The 26,225-nt window shown below is 37.9% G+C and overlaps 1 protein-coding gene across 7 annotated transcripts in view; it reads right to left on the bottom strand.

Annotated features, from left to right (window-relative positions):
• Positions 1 to 1,487: 1,487 nt before the first annotated feature.
• Positions 1,488 to 26,225, bottom strand: part of FOXP1 (forkhead box P1) — a 642,166-nt gene continuing 617,428 nt past the window's right edge. For 5 of the 7 annotated variants that reach the window (XM_090283832.1, XM_090283836.1, XM_090283833.1 and 2 more), the window contains 7 exons: positions 18,619 to 18,820; positions 18,441 to 18,520; positions 17,737 to 17,838; positions 14,268 to 14,389; positions 12,433 to 12,502; positions 7,542 to 7,708; positions 1,488 to 2,117 (listed from right to left, as the gene is read on the bottom strand). In XM_090283832.1, the coding sequence (XP_090139958.1) occupies positions 1,973 to 2,117; positions 7,542 to 7,708; positions 12,433 to 12,502; positions 14,268 to 14,389; positions 17,737 to 17,838; positions 18,441 to 18,520; positions 18,619 to 18,820 (888 nt within the window). In that variant the 3' untranslated portion in view covers positions 1,488 to 1,972. Of the gene's footprint in view, positions 2,118 to 7,541; positions 7,709 to 12,432; positions 12,503 to 13,725; positions 13,896 to 14,267; positions 14,390 to 17,736; positions 17,839 to 18,440; positions 18,521 to 18,618; positions 18,821 to 26,225 lie in introns of all 7 variants that reach the window. The other 2 variants (XM_090283838.1, XM_090283837.1) reach the window with 2 other exon arrangements.

Raw genomic sequence — 26,225 nt, 5'->3', positions numbered from 1 at the left:
TCTTCAGTAGCCCCATAAAATCTCTTTACAAGAATGAGTTTTGGGCTCTGCAGGGATATAAAAGAGGAAAAAAACCAACAACTAAAAAAAGTAACGACTTTGGTTCCATTACCTACTTGGTCTTCTAAATTTATGATGAAGGAGCAGCTCTCTTCCTCAGGTTAGCAATAGCCTATATCTCATCAATTGCCTCTAAATTCTTTTGCCTCCTTTGATCAACAATAAGAGGATATTTGGCTTCATCAGATAAAGCATAAAACAGAACATAATTTACCTTTGTATAATATCTTTGGTAATTTTAGAAAAAAAAAAAGGTACAAAAATATAAATAAAGCTCCAAAGGGCTCTCAAACTAAAAATGAGAGCCACGGCCCTAGATAAATAAATGGGTGACAGGAGAGTGGCTGCAGCATGGAAGTGTCCAGGGTTCTCAGGACAGAGGTGGTGCTGACAATGCCGTCACGTCCTGCATGTTCATTTCCCAAGGAGCCGAAGGCTGAGACGTGCCCCACCCACTTGATGTCTTCTACTGTTAGCTTTTGATACTGGGTTGGTGCGATCATATTGCATAACAAACTGAACGCAGTAGCAAATTTGCACATTTGAAATGAACACTTTAGCATTTGCTGAACTCAGTCTTCATTAACTGTTGTAACAAGTTCAATCTGAACTCTACATTCATATAGATGAATGTCACCAAACAGGTCTGAACTGATGTTTAAATTCAGTACCAGTACCTCTTTCAGCAAAGTTTCTTAGGGAAACCAGCTTTTTGGTCACTTCGCAAACAAAGCAACCCACACTGGTTTAGCATGGCTCATCACAACTTGGTTCCACGAAGGTGAGCCTCCCACAGCTAGACTGTCAGTCTAAGGATTATGAGATTGTTTTGGAGGGTGCTGCCTATGGTTCCTACTGCTGGTAAGATGCTGTGGCATTTATTAAGCATGACGATAGTTGCAAACAAAAAAGAAAAAAAGAAAAGAAAAAGAAAATCTGAAACAACCCCTTCTGTTTTGTAGACTGAATCTGCATTGCTCCTAGAGTGTGTGTCTATACTTTTTCTGTCATTCGTCCTCTTGCTGGCAGGACTTCATGTCTGTGTGAGAGGACCTTCATGTGTACAGTGCGGCATTTGGGACCTTTTTGAAGAAGACCGAAATGGAATGTTTTCTGACTTTAGAGAAAATGTGGTGATGTCTGAAGGAAAATGGAATGAGTGACAGAAAACTGCAAACGAGAAATGACATTCAGCTTTGTATAATAAAAACACCTATTAACATTCATCACAAGGTACAGAAAACTTTAAGCCTCCAAGAGGCCATGGGCCCAGGTAGAGGCCTGAGGTCAGAACTTAAAATAGTATAGTAGAAGCAAGAAAAAAAGCAATACATTAAAAAGTTTGGGATAATTATTTTTAACCCCTCCCCCCAATACACACACACAAAGGCCTTCCCCATCCCAACTGGAAGCAAAAAAAAAAAAAAAAAAAAAAAAAAAGATTAAAAGGCAGTGATAATCAACATGCAGTACTGTGCAAATAGGTTGTCCACTGGAATCCTTAAGTTCTGGGCAGAGGCTTGGTCTGCAGTGTAGGTGCACATGCTCAGTTGGGTGTCCTCAGGCTCCAACGTTGGCAGGACTGCAGTTCAAAGTCTGCTGCTAAAAGTGAATCATTTTAGCAAATTTACAACAGATGTTGACTGTTAAGAGAGGAAAATCCCAAGTACCAAACAAGTCCATCCAATGCACAGAGTACAAATTCCTTTTTTCAACAAAAAGTAGAAAAATCAAAAATACTCCCAAATGGGATTCTTGATGGCACTAAGAGTTAACATATTTCAGAGTTGTCAAAATGTAGTGAAACTCCTCCAGACTGTACAACAAATGGAGAACAATTTCACTGCTAACTTTTGACGTTTTGTTTTGCTTTTTCCCAATCTTTATTTATGGGGTTGGCCTGCCCAGACATTCACTCCATGTCCTCATTTATTGGTTCATCTTCGTAATCTCTGTCATGGTCAAAATCTGGACTGTGGTTGGCTGTTGTCACTAAGGATAGAGGCCCTTCAGCGTCCTCTGGATCGAGGGGCTCTTCTTTGACGTGAACAGGATGCCTGGAAATACAAGAAAAGTTTCATTGAGAGAACTTCCCAGTCCAATGCAATTTAGCTGTTTTGGGCAACACAAAAGCACACTCTGGGACAACACTGTGCAACACAGCAGCCACTAGCCATATGTGGCTATTCCAATTAAATTTAATTAAAACTTAATACAATTTAAAATTCAGTCTCTCAGTTGCACTGATCACATTTCAAATGCTCAAGGGCCACATATGGCTAAGGCTACCAGAGTGAACAGCATTTCTATCATCACAGAAGGTTCTTTTCTCAGGGCTGTTCTAGAATGACTGATGTGTGCAGAGAAGCAGGCCTCTCTTCCTTGGTGGTGTTCTCAGACTTCACTGTGTGCTCCAATCACCTGAGAGATCCTGTTAAAATGCAGAATGTGACTCAGAAGATCTGGGGTGGGCCTGAGACTCTGCAAGTCTAGTAAGCTCCCAGGTGATCCTGCTGGCCTGGGGACCATACTTGGAGTACCAGAAAACAGGCCCCCCCCCATGGCATCCTGGGTGGATGAATACAAATCTTTAAATAATTACATGAACTAAAGAATCTGTAAGACAACAGAAGTTTGTAGGAACCACAGAGTGCGGGAGGCTGGGTAATCATGGCTCGCTGTGTGTTCCACTTTGCTAGTTAACATGCGGAACCTGTGAAAGAACTCTCCTGAGACCGACCCCAAGTGAGGTTCTATCATTAATCAACTTCAAGCAAACACAGCAAAGAGACACCATGATACATGCTGGAAACTCCAAATTAATGCATATTTTTACAAACTGTCAATAAGGCAAGAAAAGCCCTGCCAGGAAACACAAACGAAGAGGAAAAGGCTCCCTCAACACAACAATATGATAAGAAAGCAGAGCCCCAATCAGAATAATAACGCTGTCAGCTGTAAACAAGGCAGAACATGAGGCCAGCCAGTAGCGACCACCAGGATGTGGGCCCTGTGAGAGACAATCTGACAACTGCCTCATTATGGACTGAGCAGGGTTCAGCCTAAGGGGCCCACAGGGATCACAGGACACCACTCTGATAACAATTGAGAAATGTTGTTCGTAAATCATATTTACAACCAACTCTTTGCAAATACAAATTACATTCTGTTACAGGGCTTTTGATATGTAAAAGAACCATTCAAGTTAAACTGGCCTCATTGCTGGGACAGGCTGCAAAAGGAAGGATTTTTAATTGACATCATCAAGTATTAGAAATAAGAAGTGTTACTGGGAATGGCTGGCAGCCTAAATAATTGATGCTGTATGCAAACCCTGAAGGCCACTTGAACCATCTGAAAACAAACAGGAGTGCTTTGGACTGCCCTTGACGGTGTAAACCTTAGAAAACTAATTGACTCTAAAATTAGCACAGTCTAAAGAGTCTTTGGGGGTAGATGTTACAATAAGTAGCTTTTTAAAAACCATGCCCATAGTCTTAAGAACTATTTGCAAAACTAAATATACCCAAATTGTATAATAGCACACTTGACTAGTGCTCCACCTACTTTTAGTTTTTTAATGGGTGAGACCTAGGACTGGCTATATAATTTGCTGAGCCCTATGTAAAGTGAAACTGTAGTTGAAATTTTAGTAAGAATGTCAAGATGGAGATGGTTTTAAGCATGGGATCCTGTCCAACTGCCTACATGAATGCCTGGAAAGTCAGCCCAGGTAGGATCCCATATATTCTTGTGGAAAGAATTAGCTGTTTTGAATATTATTCCTTAAAAAAAGTCACCCACAATCCCTAATTAGTGGAGGTGTTTCGTTTTTACCTGTCCTCTCCATCTGGGGTCATATTTCTATATCCTGTAACGGCAGGAATACAATTGTTTATTTTGCTAGCTTTACAGTTATAATTTTTATGGCTATGTGAGATACCATTAACATGTTGACACATTAGCACTTTAATACTCAGTGTTTGTGATTGCCTTTTTGCTTTCCCTTCTCTTCTGCTAGTTGTACAGCACAGTGATGACTTTTACCTTTTAATCTCTCTACTTCTGTTGATTTACCTCTTTAAGATAAATTTCTAAGAATGAAATTGTTGCAGCAAAGGCCAAAACATCTTTACGGCTCTTATAAGTTATTGTAGTATTAATTTCCAAAGGGGCTGTATCAATTTAGACTCAATCTCATTGGCACCAAGCATAACTTTTAAAAAATGTTTTGATGCTTAGCACATATAAGGTAAGCTCAGATTACCTTAAACTGTGTTTCTGGAATTATTGACAATAGTGTACATTTCTTCATGTTTGTTTTATATTTTCACTATTGAGAATTGTTAATAAATTACCACCTTCTCCCCTAATCACATGGTTGTGACTAACTCGATAAAAATGTGTTTTTACTCTGCTATATACTGAGGTTCAAATGTAATTTTTCCTTGATCAACATTTTCCTAGTTTCATTTCTTCAGATATTAGATTTATTAATCTTTTCTGGTTTATAAATCTGAATTCGATGATATGAGATGATACAAAGATATGGGAAAGAGGGGGTGGGAAGACCTAGAAGAAATTCAATAGTCATAATGACATTCTTCCTTTATAGTTTTAGACTTTGACAAAAATTTTGCCAGGCAAAACAAATAAATAAATAAAAATCAGAGACCTATAAGCACCCCCCCAACACAGTTCACACTAGGGAGTATTTTGTCCCCCACAGCCAAACTTCATTATACTATTACCATCCCAAAGATGCAGGTTATGACACTTTCATGCCTACTGCCTCAAGCCCAGTGATAAGTGCACAGTGAGTCCCCAACAAATATTAACTGACGAGATCTGCTGTGTGACAACCTGACAACATGAGCAGAGATGCAATCTAGCTTCCTGACATTTCTTGATTCTAGCATATCCCCGAGTGTGGCAAATGCAGTAACACGGACATACAGTGCTTAGACAATAAAAGAAAATGGATTTCCATGTAAGATATGCTTCAGGTAAGATGCAAACTATTCAGATACTATGCTTTACACACACACACACACACACACACACACACACACACACGTCTCCTAGAAACTGGAGTGGCAGGACACGCCTTCTTCTCTTGCAGGCCAAACACCCACACCTGTGCCATCTTTCTCTCCCACTCCTACTTTCCAAAGGGCTACCAGTGAATAACTGTAAAGCCACACATTTCCCTTCTTACCTCCAAGTAACTCCTTTCTTTAGCCACTCTGGGAACACAAGAGTTTTTAACTGAAGCTGACTGATGTTTAAAGGCATTGTGTTCCCAGGGTATGTGCACAGCTTGGAGTATTTTGCTTTGTAGTTCCTTTAGAGCCTATCAGGATAAAAGTATAATGCCCCAAAGCTATAATTATATGACTACTTTCTAGGGTTTCAAAAGAGAAACAAAATGTATTGGTATTTGAGTGTCACAGAAATGGTTAAGAACAACAATAGCTAGGCTATGGTAGTAACAAGGTCCTTTAAGCCTTGTTGTAAAGTTTACAGCTTGATTTATTCCAACAGACTAGAACAATTAAGAAACAATTTGCATCATAGCAGGGTGATGCATATTGGACAAGAATGAAAACTATGCCATTAGACAATTCACTTAATGGAAATATGGGGTCAAAAAGAGTAACAGTCTATGACACTGACAGCAGGCAGAGGGAATATGCTGTTGACATTTGATTATATTTAGCGAACAGTGTGAACCTCTAAGATGTGAGCAAAAAAATCATATGTATTTTGATGACTTTATGTAAGGTTTCTTTTAAGTAGCTGAAACCTTTGTTTTGTTAGAAATTATGCTGACTGCTCTAAAACATGGCTTCTGGTAATACTGGGGTTAATTCAAAGTTGTTAAACAAATTAACTGTATACTGATTTTATCTTGTACAGCAAAATTACATCACTCTAAGATGTTGCCTGAGGTTTTTATCCAAATATCTTTCTTTTTCTTCTTTCTTTCTTTCTCTCTCTCTCTCTCTCTCTCTCTCCCTCCCTCCCTCCCTCCCTCCCTTCCTTCCTTCCTTTCTTCCTTTCTTTCTTTCTTTCTTTCTTTCTTTCTATTTTTAAGTGATCCTTTATACTAAATACATATTAACTAAGTCTTGGAGTTCATATGGATTATGAGAAATAGTGCATTTCCTATTCAATAACATCAGCTATTTTTGCTCTAATTAATATTTCTATAAGCAGCTTATATAGCAATTTACATTTGTTCTGAACTTCCTTGATGTCTTGAGTAAAAACTCCTGTCATGACAATGATGTAAAGACAAACATGAGAGTGGTATCAATCAAGTCAGAAACACCATGTTGTTTTAGAAAGCACGATATATGGGAATATCTCTTAGAATAACATGGAGTAAATGCTCAAATACAATTCATATAAACTAAAAATCAATTCCATCTTTAAAAATCATAAGTTCAAATGCTAAATAGTCAAATTTCAGATTCCCCCAAACCCACCCATTACCCTGGCAGACAGCACTTTTTCTTTGTCATTAGATGCCAATACATTCTGTTCCTAATTATTACAGGTCATCTTTTCCATTCCTGTTGCTCAGATAATCTTAAAATAAAATGTTGGTCAGAAAGACTGTGCAGACAAGCAGTTTATTCTAAGAGCTGACAGTATGTAAATACTGAGGTAGTTTATTCCTTCAAAGTGGGCAGTTTTGCAGACACTTGCTAAAAGAAGACATTCTATAGGGCCCCTCCACAAATCCAGTCATTTGGGAGAGTTTAGTTTCTGTTCTGTTTTGACCTTTTCCTGGGAGAGATGGAGTTGTTAAAGAGTCCCACCTGTTCCCTCCCATGACACACCCACAGGGGACCACAGTCTTCCCAGTGGTTTGCCTGGTCCTGGGGATATTTACATTCAGCGTGGACAACCATCGCCTCTTCTTTCAGTTATGTGTGTGCTCATTACACTGCGGTCCGCTGCTAGAATGCTCCTATTAATTTTTCTTTTGATATTTTAAGAGCAATCAATAAATCATGCTGCCTTTCATTAGTGCCATCATTAATGCTTGGTAATAATGTTCTGGCACTATGTTCATGGTTAAACTTATCACATAAGCAGGTAAACAAGCATCCTTTTTCTCCCTGCTAGGTTCAGCATGGCTACAAGTTGAATAAACCGAAATGTTTTTCAGAGAGGTGCACGCTAATTTTAGCGGGACAAGGTACAGTGGCTTAAATAGTGGCAGGAGATGCCAAACAGAGGGTAACAGCATTTTACTGCTGTGCATGCTTGAAGGCTGCATGAATCTGCCACTTTTATGGGAAAGCTAGAAAATGGTGCTAACTGAGCTAAACATTTCCAGAAGTACTGGGCTGTAGAACATTAGAAGCCGCAGGAAAGGTGTAAAAAGTGGCCACAGAAGGGCTTGTGTGCACATAAAACAGGGAGACCAGAATCTGAAAGAGGAGATCTTCTGGGCAGACAGTACTCACACAGCTTGCACAGGGGATCTGCCTGGACTGCTGTCGCTCTCGTTGCTGTTGGTATGCTCCATTGCCCCGTTCAGCTCTTCCCGCATGGCGCTGGCTAAGTTGCCCAGAGTGGGATTTCCCATGGAAGTGGTAGTGTATAGAGGTATACTATTCTCAGCCATCGAAGCCTGCCATCAACCAAGAGAAAATTTATGAAGATGTAGGGTATGCAGAGAGGGAAGCTATTAATTACAGGTCTATTTGATCATCTTAGGTTCACTGTAGCATGGTTGGCAATTCAAGTTTCTAATAGAGACAGGTTTTGCTTTAAAAGTAAAACTTGTGACACATGTCCTACACCTGGTTTCAAAGAGCTAGCTGTGGGGGGGAGCAGAGTGTGTGGGGAGGGAGGACTCAATTCAGCCCTGCTAGGTAGAGTCACATGGTTCAGACGAGGTGATCTAATATGAGGTTTATGTCTGATGCCTTTTTTCAAGAGCAACTGAATATTTCCAGATCACAGGGAAATATAATGGAATTTTCATTCCTTTATTCACTTTGATGACTCCAGTATTGGATATTAGAGATTTGATCAGATTATTCTGGCTGCACAGCTCAAACTTATGAGAATTTCCATAAACATTTACTTCATAGAACCTATAGAAGAGAAAAAGATTATAGAATTGGAATCAATTTTTTTCTCCCATCATTTCCGTTTTAATGATTTTGAATTCTTTCAGTGCAGTTTGAGACAACTGGTTGAAGGTAACATCATACAATCTTTCAGACTCAGATGAGACCAATCACCTAGAATTTTAGGACAATAAATTAAAAATAAAGAAAGAAAGAAAGAAAGAAAGAAAGAAAGAAAGAAAGAAAGAAAGAAAGAAAGAAAGATAGATAGATAAATCAATCAATCTTTGCCAAAAGGAAGCTCTAAATCATATTTCTTTGGGGTACTTAAGTAGGGCTATATTGACGGTGACGAAGTCAGTCCAAATGAGTGTCTGTAAAATGGTGTGGAAATGAAAAAAAAAAGAATCCTGAACTCTATAGTAGAATATTGTTCACTTCCTATTTTACTGCATTTGCATAAAATGACCACCCAGTCTGAAATGCAGAAAATAGTCAAATATGTCACTGGACTAAAGTCTCCATATTGTTTCATTTGGGTAGTGTAGTTATGACCCAGTGACTTTTTATTTTATTAAAGAGGACAGACTTTCAAAAACTGGCAGTTGCAATTAGACCAAGATTTATCAGAACTGTCCTCTTGTAAGCCTCACTATGCCTGGTTATCCATCCTAATGAGGAAAAAGTACAGCCGCCAGACAATCTGGCCAGTCATGCCGAGTCCAAACTCCTCTAGAAATCCTGGCTCCAGACAGAAAGTAAGAACCAAAAATGAAGAAAGAATGGTTGCAAAACAGGGCTGCAGGGAACCTGTCTATTATGATAATCACAGTCTCACTCGCTGTGCAAATGCCAAAGCCTGAAAAGCCTTTTAGGTTCAAGTCCCATGTTAGAAGAACTGTACATACCTAACCCAACATTGGCTAATGGACTATTTCAAAGCCAGGCCCGCTGCAAGCCCACAGCTTTTCCTTCCCTCTACTTCAAAATTTATATAACTACCTTCTTTTAAGAAGTGGGATTTTTATTTCCAAATGTGGTGAACTCATTTTGATCAACAGCAAATTTGAACATTTGTCACTCTCCTGCACTTTGTCAAATAATTTGCATCTAGTACTTTTTCAACAAATCTCTTGTAATTGCAATAACACATTTAAAAAAATTTTTGGCTGCGAGAATAGCAGGAGTAGTTGCTAGGGGTGTGTGTGTGCGCGTGCACATGTGTGTGTGTGCACAAATCACAACTGGATAAGCACCTTAACTGCCTTTATTTGAGGTAACACAGTGGTCATACCTCTCCTGGTCATGAAAGCTCTGCCGGGACAATCATCAAAATCTTTTTCCCTAAAAATATCACAAGATCAGCTCCCACTACCTCGTTTCACTATTATATAGTCAGAATGTGGTAAAAGTGGGGCCATCTCTAGCTTGGTATTTTAGCAAGTCAAAATTTGAGAAGTAAAAATAAGAATGAAATGCTTATGAGAATGTGCTCTTGAAGATGAGGTGGTTATCCAATGGACAAAGCAACCTTCTTGGGGTGATTTGTTCCCCTTGGCTCTCAAAGTGTTCTAGGCTGAGGTCATTTCTGATAGGATTGCATCACAAAATATGGGCAAAGGCACAAAAGCCACAGTGGAGAAAGGCATCCAAAAGGCAAGCACTTACATTGATGCCTTGATTCTCAAACAAGAAAAATATTAAGTGAAGAAATCCAGCACTGTCCCTTTAAAAAAATGATCTGTGGGCTTGAACATTCTTTGTTGAGTGGGTGATCAAAGCAACCTACCCAAGGTTAAAAAATTTTTCACTAACTGCTTATGCCCAATAAGTGGTTCCTTTTGTAGCTGATGTCCACTTACGGAACACTGGGCTACAATTTTTTAATTGACTTAATTGTATAAACAGTCCTATGCATGGTATATGGTTTCATACCAAACTGGCATCTCTGCCAAAAAAACAAAGGTGCTTAAGTCATGGTGCTAAAGTCTGTAGGTTCCACTGCTCCAGGAACATGAACCACTCTGAGAACCCTAGGGAGAAAGCAGTCTATAAATACAAAGCTTTACAGTTACCCTTAGTTACTACACTTTTTCAAAGCATAATGCAATCTGTCCCAAGTCCAATGTTTTATTTCTGTAGTGGATTCTGCTGTCCTATTTTATATATTGGACATCATGCATTATGTTACTCTAGTAATCTTTTAAAGATGTTGTTCCATTATTATTTTTACTTGTCTTGAAAAATGGAAATGGGCAATAATGGAAAGGAAGGCCTGCTGGTAGAATCTTTATTTAATTTGCACAGCAGTAACTTTCCTTATGAGACTGTGTATCGACCATGGATCCAAACTGATAAAGGAGAGGGAAAGGACCAGTGCTCAACATGAAGTTATATCAATTGATTTATCTTACTTCATTACGGGCATAAAGTGTTCTTGGAAAACTGCAGCAGCATTTTGGGCTCTCACTGAAAACAAGGAAAGGTACAGAGGATGCAAAAAACAAATGTTTTAAAGATGAAAGTTGAACAGCTGTGCAATGATGATAGGGCATTCTAATTGAAATTAGTTACACCGTTAAGGGAATCCAGAGGATGGAGGAACACTGCTTTTTTTTTTTTAACCCCTTTCTACCTCATGAATGTCAAATGTGCTTGTAATCTTAATACTATTCCAGATAGAGCAGAGCAGCCTTTAAATTCACACGTCACAAGACTCCAGGGAAAATAAGTTACTAATGAACGGTATTTACAGTGGTGGCATCTAAGCATGCTTTCATTTGCTTTTCTAAAGTTACTGTGTAAACTATAAGTAATTAAAAGATATGCAGAGAGTAGTTCCTCCTATTAAATTTGGGTCAGGCTAAGAATAAATAAACATAATTACTGTAAAGCTAAGTTCAGTGAATTTGCCTCTGCACTGAAACTGTGTAAAAGGCCTGTCATCCATTCTTAGGAGCCTGAAGCCTCTGCTGAGTGATCTGGGAAAATAATTTTGTATGATGTAGAGTAGCTGCTCAATAAATATTTGTTTAATGAGTACTGAAGCCGTCATTATCTCCTCTTTAACCCACCCTGTTCCGGTAATGCCAAGAGTCTCAGCCATTCTTTCATTATCATCCTGTAAAAAGCCTTTTTTTAGACTTTTGCTTCTCTATTCATGCTGCCCCCTCATGAAGTCTGAATGTCTGTTTATATATAGCCTGTTGGAGGGGAACAAGACATTGTAATAGCTAAGTACCGGTTTTAGGGTGACACACTGCCCCATCAAGAATGGAGGCTGAGAAAGTTGGTAATGGTATTAGGTTATCTTTGTCAGATCTATCTATAGAATATGTCATCTAAAAGTTACCAAGAGTCCCTAGGCCTGTGTTCTAGAACAATGTAGGCAGGGTCAAAATTAACCAGGACCACTGGCCACAGGGACAGCCTACGTGTGAAGTCCTGAAGAAGCACTGAATACTACCCAGGTACTTGAATGAAGTGGTACTGCAGTCTTCTTGTGGACTTATGAAATGACTTTACAACTTGGTAATTGAGGAACACAGTAAAGAAAAGGCTTGTGAGATGCAGCTACCCTGGTAACTCATATTTAGTGTGGTAGTCTCCCTCCTGCTCAGTGCCAGGGTCATCCCCCTCAGTAGCCACTGGCTCCTGCCCTGGCCTAGCCGGCTAGCTTTGTCAGTAGGTAACGTTCTGTGTGCTCACTGTGGGACCTGAGCAATCTGCTGGAATCCTAAGGAGTTTTCTTCAACACCTCTAACATTTAAACAAAAAACAGTTTACTATTACAAAGCAAACCAAATCTGGACACCCACCATCCCCTGCCCCAGACAAAATAAAAGGTGCTAAAATAGACTTTAACAGAAGAAGAAATAAAAAGCTCAGCTTTCCCTTTAAGCCTGTGAACAATGGAAGGTCACGTGATCCAGTGGCCTATCATCCAGCACATTAATAGCTGTGCTAGAGTAATTACACTTGTGGTATTTTTGCCTCAAGTGAAATTCTGAAATAAGAGGATGGAAATTATGATACTGCTGATAAATATTAATAAGTGAACTTTTAATTTTTTGCCACAATATTCAAAATGCTAAGCATCCTGCTAATGCTGAAGCAGCCGATGTGTTTGCCTCCAGGGAGGACGATGCTTTGTGCACTTAAGAAAAAAGTTTAACGGAATTAAAATTTAATATCTAATTAGAGTGAGGCTAATATATTTTGAAATGAGTGGGGGAGACATGTGCCTCTGCTGTGTATTTGGGACAGCCGTTAATCTTACCTGTAAAGCTGCATTGAGAGGTGTGCAGTAGGCGTGGCTGCTCTGCATGTTTTTAATGAGGGAAGGGTTACTACATAAGAAAAAGAAAAAAACTCAAAGTTAAATGCAAGCAACCCCCAAGTTCCCAGCTAAGTTTTGTTTAAGCTTACTTGTAAACCTTCCAAATCAGAAATTTCCCCCACTATCAAAACCAAAGAGAAGTTAGGTTTTCTCAGCATCCCCTGGCTTTACTGGGCTAGTCTGTGTGAACTCCTCTGTGAATATAGATTATGCTCTTCAAGGAAAGTAAATGAAAAATTATGGCTTATGTAACGGGCACTCCCTCCACTGAAGAATTTTTGTATTACAAAATAGTCATATAATCTCTGCCATTCTGTAACAGCTTCCCTTACTGGAAGCAGAAGGAGCCTGGCCTTTGGGCTGGGGAGTCAGGGAGCTGACTACAGCATTTCTGGAGGTGAGCTACCACAATCTCGGCTTGTACATCTCTCAATGATTTGGACTGTAGAGTTACTGCTAGGGAAATGGATGGTAGTTCCTAATGAAAATCTTCAAGGCATGTTTCTGCCAAAGGAAAATAGAGAAAGGGTATGCCAGAAGAGGGACATTGCTAAGTAAGGCAGGAGGTTGGGTTGAAGCTTTTCTTGCACGGCCAAATCTGGGAGGGTGCGAAAATATACATATACTTTTTATATGAGAATATTTGATACTGTGTCCACTAACTGAAGATAAGACACTGTTTTAAGAAAATCTCTAACCTGGTAAGAGTAAAAATGCTAAATAATCACAGAGTAGATACAGTGGGAAGGGAGTGGCCTCCAGTAGTAAAGGACCTACATTTACTGGTGGCCTTTAGAGGAACTAACTATATGTGCTATATTATCCATTTCTTTCCTAAGCTTGAAGTATCGTATTTTAATCAAACATTTCACGGAATTTACATTATTATAATGAGCAAGCAAAAATAAGAAATTTACCCAATTAAATACACATTTTAAATCTAAATTAAAAGCTTCCTTTTTACTTGGAGGAATTACGAGTCACACAGAAGTAAGCTGCTGAATCAAAACATAATGAGTATTTGCATTAAAGACGTCAAAAAAGCATTATTCAAGGCACTGGCGTACCAAAGAGAAACGAGAGAAATACATGTACAAATTATACAATTCAGTTCCTCTGCAGAAAGCTGTGGCACTGCTACTTGGTGAAATGCAATACTACATGGGATGAGTCAACCATGCAAAGCCAAAGCAACAGCAGGAAAAAATACCAAAAGCAAGTAAAGGCTCTTACTGTGCGACAAGCTCGTCAAAGTTTTCACCGGGGCAGTATTTGCGAGGACGGCCTCGTTGAATATGGCGGCCACGTTTAAACTCTTCGTCATCAACTGTCCAAAAGGACCCAAACTCATCCTCTACTCTGACAAAGCACTTATGCAGTGAGAGGTTGGTGCGAATGGCACCCTGGGATAGGAGCAGCAGCAAAGGAGATGAGGTGGCAACAAAAGGAGACGGGGTTGGGGACGGAACAGACATCCAATACAAGGAACAGGAAAAAGAAAATAAAATGCAATAAGCATAAGCAAATGGTTTGTGAGGGTTAATATGCATTGCCACCTAAAAGCTACTAGCATGTGATGCAACAAAGACTGGCAAGCAGGGCGGGGACTGGTGGGCATACAAAACAAGAGGGATGAAATGCTTTTTTGCTTCCCTTAACTGAGACAACGTGAGACCAGTCCTTTGGTCTGACAGCATCTAGCAGCCAAAGCCTCTACGTTACACTTGTTAACACAATCCAAGCTGGGCTGAGAAGTTCAAACACGGTGGACGTACCCACTGATCTTTTGTGGCCTTCGTTTTTGGAACTCTACTTCATCCACTGTCCATACTGCCCCTTTAACGTTTTCTACTCGCACAAAACACTTGTGAAGACTAAGATTATGACGCACTGCATTCTGCAGCAAGTATAAAAGAGAGAACATTTACATTTTCTATAAGAAAAGACTCCAAAAACAGCAGTAAATTCAGCCTAACAGTCCACATTTGTAAAACCATCCCCAAGAGCTTTAGAAACCACCCCTGTGGATGACCGTCTTTCTTGTGGTCAAGAGCTGCCTTTTCCAAAAGCAAAGATAAAAAAATCAAAACCATAAATTAATGGTAGTTTGGCATTTTAGTCTAGTCTCTGGTCATAGCGATCCAGAAGAAAAAAATTTTAATATGCCTATAAACCCAAAATAGATTTCACAGTAAAAATCTGAAAATATTGTTAATATGACTTCAAAATAAGGAAACATGTACAGCATAAAACTGTCCGTTAAACTCACTTACCTCCCATAAAAAGGGCCATTTGTATGTATTTGTTAAACCATGAAAAATGAAGACTCAGTTATTATTGTTCAATACATTTTGTTCTTTTTCTTTGTTAAAGTTTTGGCTTTAAAATCTTCTATGGGTTTTCTCAGATTTATTAAGAAGAAATCTAAATTGGATTTTACCGATGAGACTGGTACCTCCTGTAGCTGACAGAAGCAGGGGATGAAATGACCCCCAATTGATCAGTATCCATCATCAAGTTAGGTTTTACCTTCCGGTATCTAGATAGAAATTGGCCCTTATTATGGGCAAGTACTTTAATTAACTGAGAAAATGCCAAAGGAATATATGAGTAGAATTCTCAATGGGAAAATGATGATATTTCTGCATTAATGGTTTCTACAGACACGTTTCCTTCTAATGGTTAAAAAAAAAAAGTCATTTTTGTTCATTCCTAAGCAAAGACCCTTGACATCTATAATCTATCAGAAAGAAGGATCTCAACTGGGGGGTGAAAAGCTTTTCACATCTCATCGCTCCCTTGAATTTCAGGAAAATCCACAGCCCTTACTGGATACAGTAACAAGCATGGCTTCATTTCTTTAGTCCTCCTGATTAAACTTACTGACCTAGACTCAAAATTAGGCATGAGGACATTACAAAGATATCCATGTCATTTACTCAAACTTTCTTCTTATAGGGAATATGCAGGTGACAGTGGACATGAGAAGTTGATGCACACATCACATTTCATATACCCTGCTTCAAGCTCTTTACTCTATTCCACTAAAGTTGCTACCACTCAAACATTTTGCACTTCCCCACCACCTGCAATATTTCTCTCTAACTTAGCCTTCAAATGACAAATCTTAACATTTTGAGAGGGGTTTCAATTTTTGAAAAATCACCACTGGTGACTCTCAAGAGTTAAACCAGATAATGATCAATATTTTCTTTTCTGATAGGGAATATTTAGAAAATAATGAGACAAATTTTATTACATGGGCTGATGAACCTGCTCATGAGGAGAATCCACATGATGAATTCTCGAGGAGTTTCTGAGCAATGTCAGCACAAATGGGGTAGGTTCGATTCACAAACAGGTTTGCTAGTTTGCATCAAAACTAAACAAAACACTGAAAAACATTTGGCATGTTATAATTTTACTTTGTAAGACAAATTTATTTCCATATAAATTGTAGTCTGGTCTCTAAATAAACCTATTTTTAATACTATATACAGGTGTAGTACAAGAAAGCTAAGCATTCACTGTTAGCTCCTAGAACGACACTGAGGAGGATGAAATAAAGAAATACACCCAAATTTCACTTGGAGAAAAAACGCAGACTGAGCATGTATACATACAAGAGACGTAACTGGGAAAGAAATCCATATTTCTTCTCATCTTAATCATTGTTTGATGTTTTAAAATAAGTAGCAAAATGTACAGAACTGAAAAGACTTAAAGAAGCCATGTCTGGAAGAAAGGATGATTCATATCTGTCTGAACTACATGACTATATAAGTAAAGATGTAAGGTCAAAACTTAAATTTTGTTTTCAAAGATGTTGTATATCTAAGCAAAAACAACTAGAAATCAAGTTTCCCCAAAAGATGAGTGAGCTCTTTTCAGTCATCACTTTAATTGGGCACTTAATCTTTTGTCTAAGATCATAACACAAATAAGAACATGTACAGGAGATTATACATATTGCTGAGTCGTTAAGTACTTCATTTAGGATTATCTATATTAATGACACTTTTTCCTGCAGTTTTGGGCCACATAGACACCCATAGCTCTGTGCATTTGATGAATTAATTATATGGCTATATTTGTTTTCTTTTAAAATGCTTATTTATCAAGAATGTAACCGAGGAAACATGATTTGTTTTTGTTTGTGTTTTTCCTCCCATATAAAATTAAGGTAGTAGTAGAAAATACATTGTAAGCAAAACAAAATTTACTTGTACCCCATAAAAATCCCTATCATATTTTAAAAAATGACATGTAAAAATATCCTAAAATGTTTTTGTTTTAAATGTATCTAAATGTATAAGAATTCTAAGTAGTAAAAATTAAAAAATAACCCACAAAACAAAAAACCACCCCACAAATATTATATTGTATTGTCTTCTTCTACACGAATATTAGAAAGTAAAAAATTGAAAGTGGGAAAATTCAAAAATTTGTGAGGGCTTCATCTAACACATTGGAATAAATACTAATGGAATCTATGAACCAATTGCTAAACTGAAAAGGAGGTATGTCATGTGACTTCATGCTTTGTTGGGGGTATCCAACATGGACCTACGGAATTTGACCTGTTTTAAAGCAAATGAGGTTAAAGTGAAGTTATATAATGCAAAAGGTACTTTTCTTCCCCGGAATATCTATGAATCTCTAACAAACAATCTCTTGACTTAAAAAAAAAAAACAAAAAAACTCAATCATATATTGTGTTCTCCTATAATAACTCCCATATATAGTGCTAGTACTAGGATTGCAAAGCTTCCTTCCCTAATTGGGTTAAGGAGATTTTGTCCAACCAATGAAAGTCATGTCAATTTTTTTCCAATAATTTCTCCAGGTCCCTAATGGCATAACAAAAGTTATCTATGCATCACTGCAAATACTGGAGGTAGCTAAAGACACAAAAGCATGAGGTTTGTGTTAAGTAATAGGACAACCTCAAAATGCGGGCAACAGTGTCATCTGCTCCTCTTTCGCTACATATTCCAACCAGAGGGAGATGATTTTAGTGGATGGTCCGTCCAAATGTCTGATGCCACAGAAATGGGAGTGTTCCATACCAGTGTTTTAACCACAATGGAAATATTTTCTCAATCAAATATTACTATAAATTAAGACTCCTTGAGTGGATCAAAAATGTAAATGTAATTTACAGCAACTGCATTTTTTCCAACAACAAACTCTCTTCTATAAATGGCAAGATCCCAGACTAAACAGGTTTGCGAGAAAACTTACCTTCCACGTGGCTGCATTGCGTCGAAAGTAAGCAAACATTCGTGTGAACCAGTTATAGATTTCATTTAGTGTTAGCTGCTTTTCTGGCGATTCAAGAATGGCCTGTGAAGCCAGAGTAACAGAAAAAGATAATTCATGACCAAATCAGCAGAACTGTCATTTTACAGTTTCTTGCAAATATAAACTATCCATGATTCAGAGCTAAATCCTAAGAAAGGTTTCATAAAAATGATCTCAGATTAATGGTTGTATTTAACAGTTCAATAACAAAATTCAAATGAAATTATCTAATTGTTTTTGAGTTTTTTATTTCTGTTTCCATACAGAAATATTAATTTATTAGTCATTCATAAAGCAGAATCAAAGAGAAATGCAAAACATTTCACTAGCTGATTAAAGCTCAGTAATTATTTAGAGCTCAGATTAATTCTAGGGATCAGAGATTACTGTAGCTTGTGATAATTGACTTGCCATCTTTAAACAGGCTCATTTTCACTGTGGTGTGAAATGAATTTCCTAATAATCACATCGTATTGTAATACTTAATCAAAAGCAATTATGTTATATATTTCAGTTTTAGAAAATCTTATAGACAAGGTTTTAGCATGCCTGCATTCTAAATGGTTTTAAATCTACTTCATCAATATATCCATGTACACGTACATCTTTTGACATTATTTCATTATAATGTTTTATTTACTTACCTGCCTAATTAAGGATGCATAAGTAAATGGTGGTCTAACTTCTGCATTCTTATAAAATTCTTGGTTCTGCGCAATGTCTGCTAAATAAGAATCATTGTCCTGTTAATTATCATATTTGAGGCTGGTCTACAAAAAATGCATATTGAAATTTTACATGAGGCAAAAATAGAGTATCTACCTGAAGAAATGGGCACATTGTATTTGTCTGAGTACCGCCTGCGGATGGGTCCCACCGTGTGCATGCTGGTGGTGGTGATGACGGAGGGTCCTTGGGTGATGGGGGTAATGGGGGCAGTTGGGGTAGTTGGAGTATGAGGTAAGCTCTGTGGAGAAGCCTCTGATGCAGATTTAGAGAGAGTGACACTTGACACCAGATTCAGCTGTGAGGAAAAGAATAATTCTTAGAAGACCTCAACAAACAAACAAAAACCAAAAATGAAACAGAACAACCAGTAAAGGCATCTAAAACCTAGCAGAAATAATACAGGGGATGCCTGGCTAGTTTTACTTCTCTAAGTAGATGTTTCTAATCAACTGAAATATGAGATGAGTTTCCATGTAAACACAACTCACTCAAGTAGTTAGCTGGGATTCTTTGGTATAGACCTGAACTCTGCAACAAGACTTTTTGCAACGTGCTAGCACAGGTGAGGGAACTGTTTTCACTCAATTTTTAATTAAAAAAAAACAAAACAAAACAAAGCCAAGCAAACTTTAATTTTAATCAATTTAAATGTAAATACCCTTATGTAACTAGTGCCTACCACACTGCACAGCACAGAGAAAGGCTGCTAAAATTCACAATGGGACATCTTGGATGGGAACTACTACAAGTATGTTGGGCCTGTGACTGAATTAAAACAAGTTGCATTGATTCAGTGTCATTATGTTCTATCAGCCAGCTGAGACTTATCTCTGAAAGCTTGATGTGTATTCTTCATTACTCTATCAAATACAGGATTGGAATCTATTAATTTAATAAGGATATGGCATATGAGAGACATGGAACTGTAAAATTTTTGTTGATTTTTTTCCCCTTCAAGTTACAAGTGTTCAGCAATATACAGGGTGGGGGCAAAAAAAGGTTTTACAGTTGTTTGTATGAAAAATCATACAATAATTAATAAATGAGAATATAAGAATAAACTCTGTGTTTCACATACTCACAACTGTAAGCCTACTTCTGCTCCACTCTGTACTAGAATAATCTATTGCATCAAGTAAGAAAACAAATACTATTTATTTGAAGTAATATAGAGAAAAATCAATAGTACTGTTTGGATTCTTTCTTTGTTTCTATCAATTTAACTTTCACCTTGAAGTATTTCTCTTATTAATACTGGAAAAAGAGACTTATTCCTTCATCCTCCTTTCCCCAAATCTGTTGTTTCAAAAATAGTGTCTGGTTGTGCTGAAGAACTTGATCATTTACAACATATTTATTACAGTTTACACAGAATTGCTGACTCAGACACATGCAGCTGGCTCAAATCCAAGAAACTTCAGCAGAACAGGCTACTTGATAACATTTTTTCAAGCCATATTTTGAATCACTTAACAAAATAAGACTGTTTCACCATCACAATAGTCCTTGTACAAGGCATTACTTGTGGAAGGTGTTCAAAATGAGATTCCTCTGAGATTATAATCAAAGAATTTATTAAAAGGGAGTTCCAATTTATTGAGACAACTCAACCTTGTTCATACTCTAGTAATGAATAAGGCCATGAGAAACTTCTCTGTCTTATACATTTAGAGTAATTCCTTTCAAGGGCAATAAATTTGAAGAAAAGAAAGATCAAATATCATTAGGAAAATATTAATGGAAAAATGTAAACATGGTATTGAAAACTGAACTCTGAGTTGCCAGCTTTTAGTTGTGCTTTCTTTTTTATCCTCCTCTTCCCCTAAACGGTGACTCCGTCAACAGAAGACCACTGACACACACCCCTGTGCCTGAGAAGAACAAGGTATGGACACTTTACTGCCCGGACAAATCACCAGGCAAGCTGGGTAGGTGCTGTTCTATTAGTGCTGGAAAACTGACGTCATGATGGACGTCTGTAAACCGAGGGCTCGTAATTCAGAGTAGCAGCTATAGAACAGAGCAACAGGGGAGCTTGCAGAGAAGCCAAGTGGAAGGTTGGGGATGCTCTCTTCTTTGCCTCGAACCTTTTTCACAAACCAAGTGCAAAAACTATGTATAAGCATCAGTTCAATCAAAGGGTCAAGGAAATTAGTGCATGAAAGGCTAAAGCTCATAAATATATAGCTCTGAACATTCAGAGGTTGCTATGCCTCAGAACATTAGAACACTCTGGAAAGTCATGAATACCACATGGAAAAACCAAGTTGTAAACTACCTGCCACTGTATGGTTTTCACTTAATTCTCATACCATCACTAACACTTGAGGTAGTCATATTTTACAGGTAAGCAAACTGAAGCTCATAAGAGATTAAATAACTTGCCCATATTTACAACCTGGACCCGAAATCAAACAAGCACTTTGTATAATTTTCTTCTTATGCCCAGTTAATGAGAAAAAATAAAATCTACCCAGTTTCATTTTCCTGCAGGCTCATTTTTGGAAAGGATTCAGTTATTCCTGCTTCTAAATGACATTCAATAAATATTCCTGAGCAATTATGAGGCCTCTGGAATTAAACAGAACATGCACCGGCTGCCCTTGAAGAGCTTACTATCAAATGAAGGTAGTGCTCCAAGGAAAATATGTCAATCACCATCAAACAATTCTGAGGGCTAACTCAACTTTCTAGCTTCTCTTTTCAGTTTATAGACATTACCCTAAACACCATGACTTTCTTAAAAATGTTATGAACTTTTAATATAAATACAATGTCCTTAAGAATGATGTGTGCTCCATTCCAGTTTTGTGGAAAAGATCACCAAGTCCACTGGGTTCTAGTCTAATTGCCCAAAACCAAAAGTCATGTAAACACTCAGGAAGTAAAACCCATCTCTGGATGCTCACAGGCAACGGTAACAGACAAGTCACATGGGATGATGACAAAAAATGTAAAAAGAGTCTGACTCTTGTAGCTTTTACAAAGGTCTCAGCATTTGAATTGTTTTTACCAAAAGCACAGGAGTGAAAATTAAAATCCCTCCAGATCACTAGGATCCATAAAGAAAAAAATAAAGAATTTTATGGAGGTTTTTGAATATCAGCAGCAAGTAGAAACAAACACTTAGCCAGAAGAGAGCAGAGAGGAGGCTTCCCAGGCTTGACAAATGACACTGTGATCCACACCCACTGCTGGACTGTCTCTAATAAGCCACAGAGGAAGCAGCCAATCTGAGCTTATTACCAGATAAAAATGCATTGTGAGGACTCTAATTAGGAAATTCGGATGGAGTTGATCTAATGATTAAATGCTGCATTCGACTGAGCCCATCGTCAATGTGCAGTGGTGTAAGATGTCACTGGAATATTTTGTAGAAACAGTAATTTTATTTCAAGGAAGAGAGGCAGTAATATTTGTAATGATGGCTATGAGGTAAACTAATTAAAAGACAGTTCCTAGAGGAAGAGGGTGGCTGAGAGCAGCTGTGGCCATTCCAACACCAAGTGCCAAGTCTCAATAGAGGGACTGCAGTCAAGTGGAAAATTTCTGTCTGACCTCTGCCCTTGCTATTAATTTGCAGGAAAACTAATGACACATATACATATTCCCACAAAATTGTTCTAATTGCTAATTTGCCAAAGGAGCCCAGATTCCAAATTAAACATGACTGTAGCCTGTGAGAGAAGAAAGAACAAAAGGCTGTAAACTCCAAACAGAGGGTGCTCTGCTGCGCAAGATCATTTGAAGGCTGAACCAACAAGTTAATGAAATGTCAACCTTGTCAACTGCAATAGAAGTTTCTTAACTTTTAAACTTTTGTTTGATGATCACATGCTTGTCCTGAGGAGAAGCCATCTTGGGGAGGAAGGTCACGAGGGACAGATAAAAAGAGCAAGGGAAGGGTTCAAAACAGGCTGTGTTCCAATCTGCTCTTTTAATTAAGGTCTGTCTGAAGACAGTGGACAAAAAAAAAAATTAATTACAGAAGAACAAATCAGGAACGGTGTGGGTTTTGCTATAATCTTGAAATAGTCATCTTAATTGTAAACTGTTAAATCTTAATATAATCATCAATTTGAAATGAAAGCGTATGTGCTTTATGTTTCTGACTGTAGTTAAGGTTTCAAAAGATAATTTTTTCTGGGGCATGGAGCTGGAAGGGAATGGACTGGGAGGGTTTCTTTTCCTATTTTTCTTATTGTGTTCATTTTCCATTTAAAAAGAAGTTGCTATGTTTAGAAAAGTTAGTAACTCTGATATTTTCTACATGGCAAGTTTCCACCATGTGATGATATGGGCAAAGATAATCTCTTTGAAACTCTGGCCAAAAGTTAAATTCTTATGTCACTTAAAATTGCTATAGGGTTTTATTTTTTAAATTTGTGTGTGCTCTCAACCATCGTTACCGAACAACGGTCCTGAAAATCTTACCAGCCCAGCTACTGTAACTGTCTCAGCTACCGGATACTCTGTTTAGCCTTTTTGCAAAAATCTTTACTTTTTAAACAGTAACCTCCTCTTTCTTTCACGTTAAAAAAAAAATAAACGAACCGCTGATGCAAACCCAGACAGAAACAGACCTGTTGTCAAGTATCCCCATAAGAGCTTCATTTTTATTTTTGTTTATGCTTTTGTCTCACATGAGAACAGATGCTGAGAACAAAAGACAATCCTGAAACCAAAACACCAAGGGACCTCGCTGCTTAGTAGGAGTTTTCAGGCTCCCAGAACTCATTTTTCTGCTGTTGGTTTTACTGGCCTGAGTGGGGTCAAGTCCTGCTTTAACTGCAATGGAGTTTCTCGAAATGAATCACCTGAGTTCATTCAGAGAAGGCCTTTCTGAGGCTGAAGGGACATTTCCAGACTGTAGGAAGCTAGGACGTGGTGGCAGTAGGCGGCTTTTGCTTTCAGCCCTTTCCTTCCTTTGCCAGCTCAGCCTGGCCCCTGTGACAGTGTTAGAGGGGCTGGTGGGGCTGGTGTCACGGAGAGTGACACTCCAAACAAAAACACCGGCACTGAGTTGAGGAGGGGACTTAATGAGAAAGAGTGTATAAAAATAGCTATGTATGTCTTTTTGAGAACCTCCTTCTCTGACTCCTACCAGTCTCAGCCACAGCCAGGCTGCACTGGCCCAAAGGGTTGGCTGTTTTTCTCTAAGAGTTAAAAGACCCCCTTTGCAGACAGGGAGCACTTTGTTTTTATAGTAGCTAAAACTATTTCAGAACAGTCCTAATTGCTATGGTTAGAGGAAAAGAGAATGTGTAAAAAGGAAAATTCAATACTGCATTTCACTTCAAATATCGTAGTTCCTCTAAGTGTTTTATAACTTTTCATAAGGAGGCATATATGACCTACACTATAATTACCTGTCCACCAAATCTGAAGGAATGTGGTTTCTCCAGGATCAGGGGTTATGCTCTGGTATGCAGAAATACCCTAAAGCTAAGTGTACCTCTCATGTAGTCAGTATTATAAAGTGTGATTTACAGTATTTTTCTGACATAATGATAGTGAAGTCATTTAAAAATATCCTTAACAACTGAATAAGAAGTTGTAACACAGGAACACTTCTTTTTGTTGCTGTTACTGTTTTGTCCTTGGAGTTATTCCTTGCTCCCAGTTAATAGCTCAGCTAATTCTCCACGGAGTATGTATGAAGATGCTATGTTTGGTGTTTACTTTGACAATGTTACTAAGTTTAGAACAAAAGAATATCATCGTACTCATTATGATACTTTCCTGTTGTCTGATTTTTCACTTTTGCTTCCCTTAACATTGAAAAGATAGGAATCTTTTAAAACTCAAAATACAACAATTTGGCTATTCTAAACATAAGTCGAGAAAGGCTTTTCCCATCACATGCTCAACTGCTAGGACATTAAGCCACCCTGGGAAACTCACACATTCTTTCCGTCAAGGCCCAGCTTCAATACTGTGAAAAGTATGAAATGCTTATTTTGTCTGATGTTGGTTATTCCTTAACTTCCTCTACACATTACATACCTTCCTCAGACACACACACATACATACCTACTCAGCCCAAGGAAAGATTCGTGGAGCTGAATTCTTTCCATTCCTTCCTATTTATATAAGTTTCATCTTAGATGTTATTTTGTTCAGAAGTCTACCTGGACCTCACCACTCATATGCAGTGAGTGTGAGTAAGAGAGTGAATATATGTGTATTTATATGTTAGCTTGTCTCACGAGTCTCCAAACACCTCAATGGCGTGGATGCCTGTAGCTTACCTTATTACTGTTTTCATGTAGCATGCCAATAACTATTTGTTGATGCAATAGCTTGATTTTAAATGCAATCTGCAGTCTGAGTTGTGGGTATAATTATTTTCGGCTTGAAAGGTTTTATGGTGAGCTGGAAAAGATGTCATTGAAGGGGTCCGAGGACTAACACTGTGAATTCATATTCCAGGTTCACCAATATGCACCCAGTGTGGGTAAGCTCAGACCCACTTCTAAAAATGTGGGGTCTGTCCCGAGATGACTGTATCCTCTAACTAGCCAAACGTGAAGACAAATTCCAAAATAGCATCCAGAAAACAACATCTCTGAGTTGATGTAAGAACAATCCAAGAAGGTTTTGGGAGTTTCTTTGATGGAATGAAATGGAGACTGGTTGGACGACTAGATACAACAAAGGACACTTACCACCCAAATGGCATTTAGTGAAAAGCAACGTTTATAGCAAAGCATTCTATCGCTTAGTAACTAAGAATTTAAAAATAAACATGAAGTTTCTTTTAAATAGAAATAGGAGAAAAAAACTCAAACTCATTGTCAAGGCTGTAACATTAAAGTCCCTATCTATGGTTAGATTTGAATCTTGGTGACTGCTTACTTCAAATCAAATATTCTAGAACAATATGCATTTGAACATACACTGTGCAATATATTATTTAAGGTGAAATAAATTAATTATAGGCAAAAGAGAATACTATGCCTCTTAGACTTGATCACCAGATAGCTCTGTATCACTAATGTTGAAGAATCAAGGGTTTGCTATGTGTGTGTAAATTTTTATTTATTTATTTTACCATTTTTAGGGGCAAGGAAGTATAAATTTATACAAAACACTACGTGTCTACCTTTTATAATTAATTTCCCAACGCCTCACCTATACATATTTTAATAAATCCTGATTTATAAGATGGTATCTATAATAAAATTTTCTATTTTCCAATAAATGAAAAGAAGGCAGGTTCACTCTAGCAATAGAGTGTCACACAATATCTGCTTGTCAGGCACCAATTTTTACTTCTTACATTTAAGTTAAAGGATAAGGAATTTATAATGCTGCCTGTGAAGGGAACCACTTTTCATACACAAATGTGATCTTTTTATTTTTCAAAGGGTAATACAACAGTACATTTACATAAACTAATCCAAACAATCTATGTATTTGACAATGGCAAACCTCACATGGACGGCCCATTGTTGGTTTACATCTTGGAGTTCTTTATACTGGCTGGTAGCGTTGCCCTAGCTGTCAAAGGTTTGACTTGGACTCTAAATAAATGGTTATAGAAGTGCTGTGCGGCGATATTGAACTTCTTTGCAAAAGAAAACCTGCTGTGTATGAATTCAAAAGCTATTAATTTTTCAGTCAAAAGTATGCGTGCCTATTTCTTTTAATAAAGAAATACTGTGCTGAGCTACTAAGAGATAATGTTGGCTAGTGGC

The sequence above is a fragment of the Furipterus horrens genome, unplaced genomic scaffold (assembly GCF_987537825.1).
Source record: "Furipterus horrens unplaced genomic scaffold, mFurHor1.1.pri manual_scaffold_7, whole genome shotgun sequence".
NCBI lineage: Eukaryota > Metazoa > Chordata > Mammalia > Chiroptera > Furipteridae > Furipterus > Furipterus horrens.
The sequence above is the reverse complement of the archived record's forward strand: the minus strand, read 5'-3'. Positions and strand labels throughout refer to the sequence as shown.